This window comes from Desmodus rotundus, chromosome 5 (genome assembly GCF_022682495.2).
Source record: "Desmodus rotundus isolate HL8 chromosome 5, HLdesRot8A.1, whole genome shotgun sequence".
Classification (NCBI taxonomy): domain Eukaryota; kingdom Metazoa; phylum Chordata; class Mammalia; order Chiroptera; family Phyllostomidae; genus Desmodus; species Desmodus rotundus.
Window position 1 is genome coordinate 55,224,250 of NC_071391.1, and position 14,267 is coordinate 55,238,516.

Genomic DNA, 14,267 nt, shown 5'->3' on the forward strand with positions numbered 1-14,267 from the left:
CTTTGTCTCCTTGTTTTGGCAGCTTTGCTGTGTTTGTTTCTATGTATTAGGTAGAGCTCTTATGACTCCCTGCGTTGGTAGTGTGGCCTAATGTAGTAGGTGTCCTGTAGGCTTCAGTGGCACAGCCTCCCCTATCACCCAAGCTGGGTACTCGAGGTGCATCCTTCTTGTGGTTTGGATACATCTTCTTTTTGTAGTTGAGCCTTGGTTGCTATTGGCAGATCAGTGGGAGGGATTTACCCAGGCCAGTCAGCTGCAAGGACTGGTTGTGACCACTTACCACCAACCTCTGTCCTCTGTGGAGGATCAGCTGTGCAGGGGCAGCGTGGTGGTGCTCAGATGTGGTCTGTAGCTGTCCACTGGGTGCACTGGAACCTGGGGTTTCCCTGTTGTTGCAGGACAAGATCAACCCCCACCTGTGTTTTGCCTGGAACCACCCTTCCCGAGCTGTAAAGCAATCTGAGATGGCTGCTACTTGTGCTGGGCATGGAGATTTCTAGGTGAAGCCAACCTGTGAATCTAGGCTGCTAGTTATGGGCCTGAGGCTCACTGAGGCCAGCTGTTGCTTATTTGAGAGGATTTAGGAAGTTCTGAAGCATGAACCAAAGCCAGCCCTTCAAATGGAAAAGCAGCTTGGGTGGGTCTCTAAGTTGGGTGGGGTGGAGTCTCTGGGAATTCCAAGGTGGGTCAAACAGTGTTAGCCAGGTTGATGAAATCCTAGACATGGCATTTGCTGGCTCTGTGGGGGGAGGGCCCAGAAAAGGGACAATGGCCTCTGCTTGCCTTGATACCATACACCTCAGCCTCCCCCCACACACCACTGGTACCTCTCAAGCTGCCACCCCCACCTTGGAGCCCAGAGGGAGTTGAGTCTGAGTAGGTAAGTCCGTGTGTGGGTTCTTTTAAGAGGAATTGCTTGGGGCTTAGCAGCTTCTTCCACTGACTCAATCTCCATGGGTTTTTGCAGCCAGAAGTTGTGGGGTCTTACCTTCCTAGCACTGGAACCTGGTATATCACTCCTGAGATGTCCCTCCTGAATTTTTATCCACCACACATGGGTGTGGGACCAGCCCTTCTGCATCTGTGCCCCTCCTACCAGTCTGGATGGATGTGGTTTCTTTAATTCCGTAGCTGTCAGACTGCCATTCAACTCCATTTCTGTCAGTTCTGAGTGATGGTTGTTCTATATCTTAGTTGTAATTTGGTTGTGGTTGTGTGAAGAGGTGAGCCATGTCTGCCTATGCCACCATCTTGACTAGAAGTCTCCTTTGCCTATTTTTCAACTGAATTGTTTATCTTTTTATTAGTGAGTTGTAAGAGTACTTCCAGCTTTAAGTCCCTTATCAGATACAGGGTGGGGCAAAAGTTGAGTATGAGAAACAGAGTTTACAACTGCACACCTGCTTTTGCCCCAGCCTGTATATGATTTTCAGATATTTTCTCCTGTTCTGTGGTTGAACTTTCTTGATGTCTTTTGCAGCATGAAAATTTTTAATTTTGATGAATTCCAATTTATCTACTTTTATTTTGTTTGCACTTCGATTTCTTTTTGTTGGTTGCATTCAGAATTAATAAGGACTCAGAACTCTAGAAAATGAGCAATTTGTAGAATATCAGTTTATTCTGAAATTGTTTTAGTGAGAGATATTTGTGAGGGAATCATTGCTAGTGAATTATAAAATTTTTAAAAGATGTTTCAGGAAAGACCAAGAACGTGGCCAGAACAGTTTTCTACCGTGGTGTGTCTGATACAAAGGCACTCATACGCAGCCATACAGTACAGCTCACTGGTGCCCAGCTTGAGTGCTTGCAGCCAGTGAAGGTGCTGTATGTTATGTCATGTGCTGTTTTCTTGTTCCTATTTAATTTCATTCCAGGGTGAAACTCAAAGGACTAGATGACCAATTCTTCGGACACTGGGTTTTGCCAGAGCACCTACATGGGACTGGTTGGATTTCTTGTCATCTCAGACTTATTGGACCTGAGCCTCAATTTAGAACATTCTTTAGTGAATTGAATGTAGTACCATGGTATCAGAGCACCCTGTAACTCTTTGAGGTTTGAGTCTTGGCTCAACATTCCTGTCACATGTCATCCAGCATCCACTTACTTAATCACCTTCAGTGACAAGGCACTCACTGTTGCTCAGAGAGCCCATTTCCATCTTTTGACAGGACTCTTACGAGGAGTAAAATGTTTGAGGTACTTGGTGTGGTATCTTGCACATCGTAGGCAACCCGTGATAGATGGTAGCTCTTCAGTTTTTATTGAAAAGTTTCTCCTTTGTTGAGTTCAAATCTCTCTTACTGGAGCTTATCCCAGTTAATCCTACTTCTTACTTCTGATGATCCCATAGAACAGTTTTTTCAAAGCATAACCTCGAGATATTAAAGAATTGTTATGTAAGGTGAATAGCCACAGTTCTTTCTATCTTTCCTTATGTAACATTTTTTAACCCCCTCTACTTTGTTTGCTAGTAGTTACACTGGTTGCCAAACCTGTCTGCCTGTCAAAATTATCTGAGGAGCTTTTACTAAGTACTGATACCAGAATGTGTCTGTTATGGGGCTCAAGTGTGTACACTTTATAAAGGTATCCCAGTTGATTCTGATGCATGCAGTTTTAAACCTGTTGCTCTAACCTATTGAGAGATAAATCAGAGTGGTAAGTATAAGGGAGAAGAGGCTTTAATTTGCTGACCTGGTCCTGTAAAGTAGGCTTTCTCAGCTTCTGCACTACTGACATTTTGAGCCAGATACTTATTTGTTGGGGGTGGGGGAGGAGTCTCTCCTGTGTATTTTAAGATGTTTAGTAGCATCCTGATCCTGTAGATGCTAATAGCTTGTTCCCGTCCATCCATCAAGTTCAAAACAACAGTGTACCCAGGTGATGTCAAATGTCCCTTGAGGGAGCAAATCACCCGAGGTTGAGAAGTACTATGACAAAGGATAGAAAATTCATAGGTTTGATAGTTGGAGAATGGCTAAAGGCGGCTCTCAGCATACCTCCTTCTCTTAGTATCCTCTTGCATAGCTATTACATGTAACTAAGCATAAAATTTGGGGGCTGGGTTAGTGCTTATTTGTTTTAAATAAATTCAGCATATTTCAGTTTTTCTCAATTTTTGACATAGCATAGATTATGCATGGTCCTGCAATATTCCATTAGCCCTAAAACACTGCTAGTCTTTAAAGCTTCTTGTTCATGGTATTAATAGTTATAACAATCTGGTACATCCTCCAATAGCAGGAAGAGGATCCTCATTTGGGTTTTTTTTTTAATTGCTTGTTCATCCAAATATTCTGTTACTGATATTTATCCTTCTCTGTGTGTGCCACCTCCCTCCACCCGCTTCCCCAAACCACACAGACACTGGCGTTAGAGGAAGAATAGGCATCCTGTGACCACCTGTCTAAACTGTTTCTGTTGATCTCTGTCTCGCAGTGAGAGCGTATAAGAAAATTGTAGAACTGAGACATCTCCTGGAAATTGCTGAGAGCAACTATAAACACTTGGGAGGGATAACAGAAGAAGATCTAAAGCAGAAGAAAGAACAGCTGGAGTCTGAAAAGTAATGTCCTCCAAACTTTAATGGCTTGTTTCTGGTTCTCCCTCTAAACGCCATGTGAGGGTTTATTGACCAACAGCTTGTATTCTTTTTTATCCCCACCGAAGGGTAGAAGATTCTATTCTGTTTTCCTCCTAAGTCCCCAGATGGAGAAAGTGTTAAGATTTTTTAGTGTGGTAAAATACACATACAATGTATCATCTTAAATATTTTTAAGTGTATAATTCATTAGTGTTAAGTACATTCACGTTTTTGCACATCCAATCTCCAGAACTCTTTTCATCTTGTAGAGTTGATTTGTTTTGAGACTACAGCTACTTTAAGCTTTTCAACCAACACGTTCTCTAACCATCCCTATCAAATTGGACTGCCTACTCAATGAATCTCAGGCCCGCTGCTGTGTTCACTGGCTATAGTACCTCATCAGAGAATGCTCTGGTGTCTATACTAGAGGGAGTGAGCAGTTGTATCCTTCACTTTCTGCACCCTAAGTTGACTCTCTGCACATTTGCTGCCTCTAATTAATCGCTGCTGGAATAGAGGATGCCCAGTGTTTCTCCCACTGCCCTTTTGCTTGCCTATCTCTTTTCAAAGGGGACAGGGAACAAAGAGAGACAGGAGGGGAGACTTTTGATTTAATGAAAACATGGTTTTGTAAAGAGCAGTACACGGATTCTCCTCTTTCCCTGCCCTCTCCTTTAGTTGGCTGTCTTTCGCTCAGACTCTTAGAACCTCCTGTTTCCTGTTCCTCCATCCTCTTCTTAATATAGACTCAGTAAGAGGTCTGGTAAATATATTGAGTAACATCTAAATCTTTGATAAGGGTTAATATGTTATCCTTCCATGGGTACTTGGGAATTTGAAGAGAAGACATAGCTTTAAGCCAAAATACCATCAGTGGGGTTTAAAAAACCAGGAAACTGTGGAAAACCAAAAGAAAATTTTTTTAAATCAGGCCTTCTTGGTATCTCACAAATCACATCATTTACTTAGCTGTTCATTTCCTATACATTGATTACAGGATTTTGAGATGTAGAATATTCTTAGTATAAGAGCCTAACTGAAAGTTTTTAGATCCCTTGTAGTCTAGAAAAGTACTTCACAATGGAGCAATTCTTCCTAGATAATGAGTATTAAAATTTTGGTTTTCTTTGCTTCTCTTCTAAGCAGGTTACTCTACTATTGCTACAGCTGCTTGCATTTCTTCCGAGCACTACCTACCACATGCTAGGTACTAGATGAGCCTCTTGTATACATTACCTCACGAAATCTTTGCAGCTCCAAGGGCTCACTGCATGGATTAGGAAACCAAGACTTAATATTGAGGTTAAATTACTTGCATAACATCATAGGGAGGGGAAAAAGGTGGGGCAGTGCGGTGGAGCCAGAATTTGGTGGAGCCAGAATTTGAGCCCGAGTCTATATGACTCTAAACCTGTTATCTAAGATTATTACAATTTTAACATTCTTTAATGGAACTTTTAACTCTCATGTTCACATTTCGGTGAGAAACGGTTATGTTATTGATGTAAATGATCTTGAACAGAATTTTTTTTGGAGACGGCTTTAGCTTTTGTGCCAGAATATAGTTTCCTATCGGCTGAGACTGTAATGTTCCTTCTGAGTTTCGATTCTTTTCTACAATTTGTTCTCAACTTTGTGTTGAATGCATCTTAAGACATTTATTTTTTAGGTACAAACTCCCGATCTTAGATCTAATTATAAAGAAAAACTGGGTAAGTATTGATTTGAGTGAAGCCCTTTCGTTTTTTGTTGTTACCCATTAGTTAGCCCAAACTCACAATGCAGCAAAACCTTGTGTAGTACTCTGCCCTGGGGATGATTTTCTCCTCTTGTTCGCTGAATCCTAGCCTTCCACAGTTGCCATTCTTCTCTAAATTAAGTCTTAACCCCACTCACTCCTCTTGCCTGCATTTATTTTAAAATCTTCCTGATGTCTCTCAGCTTCCTGTCACTGACCCCTAATCCTTCACCCCCTGCAGTCTGTTTTCAACACAGTGTACAGAGTAATCATTTTAAAAGCTAAATCTGGTCCTGACCCATGTGGTTTAGTGGGTTGGATGTTGTCCTGCCGACCGAAAGGTCCCGGTTCAGTTCCGGGTCAGGACACATGCCTGGGTTGCAGGCCAGGTCCCTGGTTGGAGATGCATGGGAGACAAATGATTGATGTATCTCTCACACATCAATGTTTCTCACCCTTTGTTTCTCTCTTCCTTCCCCTCTCTCTAAAAATACATAAATAAAATCATTAAAAAGAACCCCTAAGTCCAGTAAGTCTCACATATTGTTGCCTGAAAGAAGCCAGGCATACAGAAGTATATAATGTACAATTTCATTTACAAGCGTACACAGAACTAATCTAACACGATAGATACCCGGAAATGTGGTTGTCTGTGGAAGGAGGATTGCCTGGGAAGGGCATGAGGGAACGTCTAAGGTGATGGAAGTATTCTGTATCTTGGTAGTGGTGGTCTGTACAAAGGTTTACACATTAGTCAAAACTCACTGACTGGTTCACTTGATAGCTGTGTATTTCTTGGAAGGTAAATTCTACGTCATTAGAAAAAAACCAGCAAAGCCAAACAAAACAAAAACCTACCGGTAAGTCAGATCATGCCGTTTCTCTGCTCAGACTGTTGCCTGGCGGGGCAGGCCTAGCGGGTGTGCCTCAGGCCGGCCTGAAGTGTGTGGGTTTTTGACTTTGTGTAGACTTCACAACACGAGTCCAGGTTATTTTGAGACTTTGTTTACTAAAGCTGGGGACAACGAAACAAAGGAAGGCCTTAGGGTAGAAGAAGCAACAGGAGAGCCTGGGCAGTACTCTGCTTTGGCAACCTAGAAACATTACAGGAAAGAAGTGAGCCAAGATGGGACTACTGTTGCCTTACTGGAAGTCAGAGAAAAGGGGGCCTTTGTTCATGGGGTCAGCCCAGGATGAGCTGCCGCTGCCATTTCTCCCCTGGTCGCAGTTCTCATGGGGACCCTTAGAGTTTAGGAGAAGTAAAAGTTCATGCCTGAGAAGGGGCATGGGCATGCTTTATCTTGAGGGGTTTTTAAAAATTTTTTTTCTGTGGGAGAGGGACTTAGAGGAGTGTTTCAGCAGGATATTCATCAGCTTTTCAGGGCATTTTTATATGCTTATGCACCAAAATGAGTGTACAGAGGAGAATGGGATTGTTCTTTGGTCTGCTTTACTGTTTCACTTTTATCTTGGGTCTGTCTGGCTCTCATTGAGTTTTTGTTATTTGTTCCTCTTACTTCATCTGTCCTTGGGTGTAGCTGGCACAAATGGTGTGAATTGGGTCTCTGTTCTCTGTTTCCCAGATGAAGGTGATTTAAGCTGTGTATTCTCTGGTTAGGGAGGAGAAGTAAAAACTATTTGCTCTTAAGTGTCCTTAGTTAGGAAAGATAAGGTCTTGTGATCTGCCAGCTGGCTGTAAGTTGTTCAGATTGTTTGGCTTTGTTTAATTTTCTAGTCTCAGTTTCCCTATCCTTGCCGAGGAATTTTCCTAGCTGCTTAACTATCACGTCTCAAGATTCTCCAGTGGCTTCCCATTTTAATCAGAGTACAAACCTAGGTCCTTGCTATGCCTTATAAGGCTCTACATTTTCTGGACCCCTTTCACCTCTCTGACCTGCTACTCTCCCTTTTATACTTTAAACTGTTGCAGCCACACTGGCCTCTGGTTTTCTTCCAGGTCACCAGGCATACTTCTGACTTGCTGTCCCCTCTGTGTGGAATGCTCTTCCCCCAGATGTCTACTTGATTATTCTCTTATTTCTTTAGAACTTTGCTCAGAAGACCTTCTCAGTAAGGCCTTCCCTGGTTACTGTGCATGAAGTGTTAACCCCTCTTCAGCAACGTTTTATATTACTCTTCGTTGCTTTATTTTTCCTCCCATAGCATTTATCAACTTCCAACATACCATATTTACTTGCCTATTTTTCTTTACTCTCTGTCTTCCTCCCCTGCTAAGGCAAGCCCCACGAGGGCAGATTTGGCCTGTTAGGGTCACTGCTGTACCCCCACTGTCTAAAGTCTAGATCAGTGCTGGTTCATAGTAAACTCTGGATACTTATTTGTTTAATAAGCAATTATTTGTTACTTGCCTTAAATGCAATGCACGATGCTTTTCACTATTATGAAAAATAATATTTAGTTCATATTGGAGATTGATTAAAAACAAAATTTTTTTGACAGGACTATCCAAGAGCTGCAGGGCCAGCTGGAGTACGAACGACTACGTAGAGAACAATTAGAATGTCAACTGGATGAGTGTCGAGCAGAGGTGGATCAACTTAGGGAGACCATGGAAAATACTCAGGTCCCCAACTTCATCGCAGTGGTTAGTGTCCTAATTAACACATTTGTAGTTCTCAAGAAATAGTATACAGGAATAGCTAAAGTACAGGATTTGGACTGGCGCTGTTTGGATTTGAATTCTGGCTGTAAGGCTTTTTGGTTTGAACAAGTCATTTAACTTCTCTATGCCTTAGTTGTAAATTTATACTTTCTAGAGTATTGTAAGGATTAAAGGAATATGTGTGTGTGTGTGTGTGTGTGTGTGTATATATGTATATATATAGAGAGAGAGATACAGATATAACTTTATATATATACACATATACATACAGGGTGGGAAAAAAGTAGGTTTATAGTTATTTGTATGGAAGAATACATATTAATAAGTAATATGTAAGATTAAAGTGTTTTGCATATTCATAACTGTAAACCTGCTTTTGGCCACCCCTTGTGTACATCCATATAGGTATTGATTAGAAGAGCAGCCTGGTTCATACATGTGCAGTAAGTGTTATTGTTCTTATTATTGTACCATATAAGGAAAAAAATACTGGCAGAGTAATCATTGATTCCATACCCTTAGCTCTTTTCATAATTCCCAGCTAGAGTTTTGAATTTTGAATTCAGAATATAGCTCTAGAATTTAGAAAAATGCTTAGAGTGGTAAATGAAAAGGACAGATACCCAGAACAAAGCTAAAAAGAAACTGATGTGGAAAGAGAAACCAAGAACAAACACAGGACAGCAGGTGGAGTATTTCCACGATAGAGTGACAGTGACAGGAAGAAGTCCTAGTGGTGCTTGTATTTCAGCCGCCTAGTCTCAGGGTAGGACAGGCAGAAGGTACACTGGGGGCACTTTGACCCTTGCTCTCTCTGGGAGTGAAGCCAGCCGTGATTGGCACCTGTGGACAGCTCATGTGACAGAGGGCAGGGTTTCAGGTATATTTCACATTTTCCTTCCATGGGGAAATGTTTTCTTCAGTCATCAAGGGTGAATTAGTTCTGCTCCAGACCTGTATCACCTCAGATCTGATCTATAATGCAAACTTCTGGGCACTTTTTATTTTGCACAAACTCATCATTAGTCTCTTTAAGCACTTTTAAATAATAAAATAATATGTGTGCTGCTTGTAAAATATTAAAAAAAAAACAGGGCAGACATTTCTCTCCATACTGAGTTCCACTCTCCAGGGGAAGCTACTGTTAATGATTTGGTATGTCTCATTTTAGATGATATTCTGTTCATTTAGAAACATGTGTGTTATTTCTATGCATGTACAAATTCAAACACTTTCCTGGGTTTGAATTTTCCAAGGAATACAATTAATTATAAATAGTCCATTCTCTTCATTTTTGCAGTGTTCACCTTGTACCCCACTTAGCCCCTGGGGAACCTTTAGTACGGAGGGGCCAGCCTGTGCAGCCGTGTGGTGTTGGCTGAAAACACATACTTCTTCATAAACCAACCACTTTTGCTCAAAATATGTTCCCTCTCCACCTACGGGCGGGAACTCTGCTGGCTCGCACTGGCCCCTCAAAGGCGGGAACATACGCCGTTCTTGTCCAGCTACCTAGACCTTTTGGACATCACTGAAGCTGGCACCTTTTGAGTCATTCTAAAATGATTGTCTACTTAGAGAATTTTAGTTTTCTAGCTATTTAAAAAGATCCTTTTCTTTCCCAGAAGCTCTCTTCTCACAGTGGGGTTCAGTTTCATACTCTACAGCGCATCCTTCTTAAAACCTCGCTCTCCGTGAACAGTGTGTCGGCTTTTTGGAGAGCCGACTCAAGGTCGCCGCGCTCTGGGCTGGCCGTGCCGTGCAGTCCTGCTTTAGGTTACCTGGTTTTTGGAAATGAGCAATGTCGCTGACCTCCAATGGCAGCTGCGACCTTGGTGCTGCTTATTTTCTACCGCAAAAGCGTCTGAGTCTCAATTTCCTCATCTTTAAAATGAGGATAACGTGTACCTCATGGCATTGTACCGATGTTAAAGGAAATACTGTATAGAAACCCTGTCTAGCAGTATTTATAGTATTATACCGTCCCCTCCTCTTATCATTTTCTTTTTTTCTCCTTTCCATTTTCTGTGTTCAAGTTGAACAAACATAGCCTGTGGATAAATAAATGTGTAAGAGCCCTATATATTTGAGAGTAGGAGAAGTTAGTTTAATTTGGAGTCTAAATAAATAAAGTATAAGTAAAATGTACTGTTTATTCAGTGCTCCTTTGTGTCGATTCTTCAAGAAGCTCTGACTAAATTTTTCTCCTGCCACTTTCTGGTCAGAGCCTATAATTGATTACAGCTGTACTTTTAAGACCTTTCCCCATGTAATAGAATCTGCAATAGTGTAATTTTTATCCAGTAATTTTAGGATAGCTTGACCTATGTTATGCACTTAAACAGATTTTTTTATAACACAACAACAATAATAATGACAGCTGGTTTTGATAACAATTATTGTTATAGTGCTTTCTCACATATTGTCTCATCTTAACCCACATTAAACATCACTAGCTTTAGTTTTTTTGTTCTCCTACATGTAGCCTATATTTTCTGAACTTGCTGTATCACCAAGCCTTTGTTTATTTTGTCCATATACCTGGAAGGTGCTCTGTCAACTCTGCTTCTCTGATCCTTTTAGGAACCATCTCATCTATGAGCCCTGACTTAATCCCCCTGACTACACACGATCTTTCCTTCTTTTACCCAATACTTTGTGCTGTTCTGATGGCACCTCATCATCTGTAGTAGAGTTTAGCTGGGTACTTACTTTACCCACAGTACTGAAATTTAAGTTCCATGGCATCATCTAACTTACCGTAATGACAACATCTGTATCATCAAGTTACGGAGTACTTGTTATGTGTTAGCCTCCGTGCCGTGAACTTCGTATCTGGCAGATCTCCCAAACTGGTGGCATTCAGGAATCATTAGTGCAATGCTTTGGGCCATGTTTGCTAATGAAGAATGGCCAACCATAAAAGGTCGGTAATACTTCTACTTCACCTCGTTATATATGTAAACTATGAAATACAGTGGCACCATATGCCAGCTCCCAGTGAAAGGTTGGTTATTGTTGGTTTTCAGACTAGTTGGTATGCTTTTCCAAGGGGGGAGACCATCTATACTTCCCGATGCTCACCAGTGCCTTGCCACACTGTAGGAGAGGGCAACCCATTCTCCATCTAGTCCTCTCTCCAGTTTGCAGCTGAGATAGGGGGAAGGAACAGACATGTGGTTCTATTTTTTCAGGTGGTGGTGGGATAATGGCAGCTTACTTCTACGCTTGTACAGTACTACTTGAGTTAAGCTGACCTCGTTAGCACAGGGGTGGGCAGGAACACCCTAAGAAATACTAACTTCAGCCATGGGGTCTCCCCTGGACATGTTCCTTGTGCTGTTGTTCATGGAGCCCCTGCATTCAGATCGGTCCTGCCTAACTGGGTGCAAGCATTTTTGACTGAAAGAATTATTCAAAGATAATTAACATCTAGTGAGCATCCACTGTGTTTCTAGCCCTCTCTTTCTCCTTCCCATAGCATTTATTAAATGATTCTTCTGTGTTAGGTCCTGAGAAGAACGTGATGGATAAAAATACTCAGAAACAGTGGGTGGGAGGGCAAAGTGGAAGACGAGACAAGGGCAGCAGAGGGACATTGTGTGAACACATAGGAGGAGGGAATGGAGAAGCCAGGAAATGTGATGTCTAGCACTATGGGGCTTGCAGAGAATACAGATGACATAGTAACACTGTGCATTTCGGTTAGCAATCTGTTGGGAAATGTTAGTCTAAGTCAGCGATTTTCAACCTTTTTCATCTCATGGCACACATAAACTAATTACTAAAATTCTGTGGCATACCGAAAAAAAAATTTTTTTGCTGATCTGATAGAAAGAAAAGGTATAATTTTGATTCATCCACACTGATGGCTATTGTTGTGTTGGCTGTTGTCATTTTTTTATTTGACAGTCTAAGGGAAAAGAGGTCGGTTGCTCCTGACTAAAGTCAGGTATTGCGTGTTTTAAAAATTCTTGTGGCATAGCAGTTGAAAATCGCTGGTCCAAGTTAGAAGCAGAAATAAGAAAGTGTTCTATCTTGGGGACGTATTAGGTAGAGAACAGTACTGGGTGGTTTCTCAAGGTGCCTCCCAGTCTTGGGGAGTCAGCAGAATATGATGCACTGGTTCCTCAGTTTTAAGAATTTATTTATACAAAATCCTACAAGAACTGTAACTACAAGAACAAGAGTTGAAAATGTTAGTATCATTACTTTTTTTCTTTTGGGACAGATAATGTAGAAAGACAAAATGTGTCTAGGATAGAAATCTTACTTGGTTCTCTTTTTTTTTTCATTTGTAGGAAAATGACTCTTCTTGTGAGTCAAGCAAAGAGAAGAAGCGAGTGAAGAAAAAAGTGTCTTCTGGGGGCGTTTTTGTGAGAAGGTACTAATCAGTGAAATAACTCTAAATAAACTTGCTTGATTTTTCTCTTTTATTTTAAAAATTGATGTGTTAATCTATGTGAACTCTTTTAAAAATACTCTGATGCACTGTTACTCCAAATCTGAAGGCAGAAGTATGTTACATAACATCAAAGGAATTGTTAAAGTTACATGGACTCAGTTGTACTCCCCTCCCGATACATCCTTTTTATATTTATGTAGGCAAGTCAGGATTCTAGATTTATCAGTAATTTATTTAGCAGATACATAAACTTTAAAATATAATATGGTAGTGTCTAGAATTAAAAAGAAATCCAGTACTAGATGTTAAAAATTATTCTAGATATTAAAAATTATTAAAAATTCTATTATAGCATCATAATGGAATTATATTTTTTACTTGCTAGAGAGTACCATTTACTGCTACTAGGGTAGATAATAATTTTTTAACCTTTTAACTTGTCACATGACTCGACTTTAAAAAGCATCTGGACTTGGAAGAAAAATGCAACATAAGACCAGTAACTTTTAGAAACAGACAACTTTACGATAACAACCAAGTATTTCACTCAGAAAAGTTTTACAAAAAATGGAGAACAGCGCTTGTTAAAGGAAAAAACCAAAACCGTAATGTATGCTTACTGAGAATACCCATTTAAATAAAACATGCTTTAAAATTCGAACATTGCTCTGTCTTACACGCTGTGTAAGAAAGGATATAGAGATGAGGCAAATTGCACAGACTAAAAACATATTTTATTGTTCTTCTTTCCCCTTGACTTTGCTGACCAAAAAAAGCAACCACAACTGTGGCCTTTCATTTCGGTTCTGACTTCAGTGCCCTCCCTCTTCCTACCCAACCCCATTCCTCTTTGACCTAGCAAACGTGTGTCTCTCTCTTGGGGCAATTGTCTATACCCTGCCTCCCCCGGAAGATCTGATGGGTAGCTTTGGGCTTCCCTGGCAGCAGCTTCTTGCCATACATGAGACTGCCCACCTTCTAGTCCCTGGCATGTACTTTACATGGACACCAAAGGCTATTTGGACCCAGTATCACCAGGGCCAGTATGCCCTGATGTGAGTGCACGTGATTGCTAAGACCAGCACAGAGCTGGTCAAAGGTCTTTAAGTAAGTATTAAAACCTTTTTGATAACCTTTATAGTCATTATTGTTAGTTTTTCTGTGGTTTCCAATAGGCTTTCAATGTATTGTAGTAATAATTGTCAACGTTTATCGGGCACTTAACTATGTGTGAGATCTGTGCCAAGTCGTTACAGATACTATCTCTGTTCTCACAACAGCTACAATAGGTAGTTTATACATGGAGGTTAAAAATAATTTGCCCAGAATCACCCAGCAATATGGAGCCAGGATTCTCACCTTAGCAGGGAAAGTTCAGAGTTGCCTTCTTCTTCACCACTGCTGGAATTCCCGAATCCATATTTCTCTCACCATCTGGGACACAGCTTACTTTTTCCTTCTAGCCCGATGACCCTGAAGTTAAACCCAGTCTTGGAAGTAGTCTGTTATACTTGCACCAGTTTTCTTCAGGCTACATCTCCAGTCTTCCTCTGTACAAGTACAGCAGGAAATAGAACGATGCTGTAGGAGAAGTATGCACTGTTGTGGCCCAGGTTCCCTGGCCGTCCCCCAATACCCTCCTCTTTTTCTATAATATTTGAAATTACTTGGGCTTATGGTTGCTTAGGATAAGGACTTAACTTCCAGCCTCTTTTGCATCTAAGATACCAAGTTGTGGCCAATAGAGTGTGAGCATAAATGGTGTGTATAGCCTTAGGGTCATGCCTCTAAAGAGAAAGGGTTTGCCTACCTCTTGCCCACTTCTTCCGGCATGTGGATGTCATGGTGAGTCACAGGCCTCGTGGGTGAGGACCACAGCAGGGAGTCAGAGCAATAAGATGAGTAGGAT

General features: G+C 41.1%; 1 protein-coding gene across 7 annotated transcripts in view; it reads left to right on the top strand.

Moving 5' to 3' along the window:
* The window catches only part of ANKRD42 (ankyrin repeat domain 42), a 77,339-nt gene that overhangs the window by 46,369 nt on the left and 16,703 nt on the right, over window positions 1–14,267 (top strand). For 6 of the 7 annotated variants that reach the window (XM_045182029.3, XM_045182028.3, XM_053925562.1 and 3 more), the window contains 3 exons: window positions 3,445–3,571; window positions 7,791–7,935; window positions 12,255–12,337. In XM_045182029.3, coding sequence (XP_045037964.1) covers window positions 3,445–3,571; window positions 7,791–7,935; window positions 12,255–12,337 — 355 coding nt within the window. Of the gene's footprint in view, window positions 1–1,877; window positions 2,262–3,444; window positions 3,572–7,790; window positions 7,936–12,254; window positions 12,338–14,267 lie in introns of those variants that run through there. The other variant, XM_045182030.3, reaches the window with a different exon arrangement.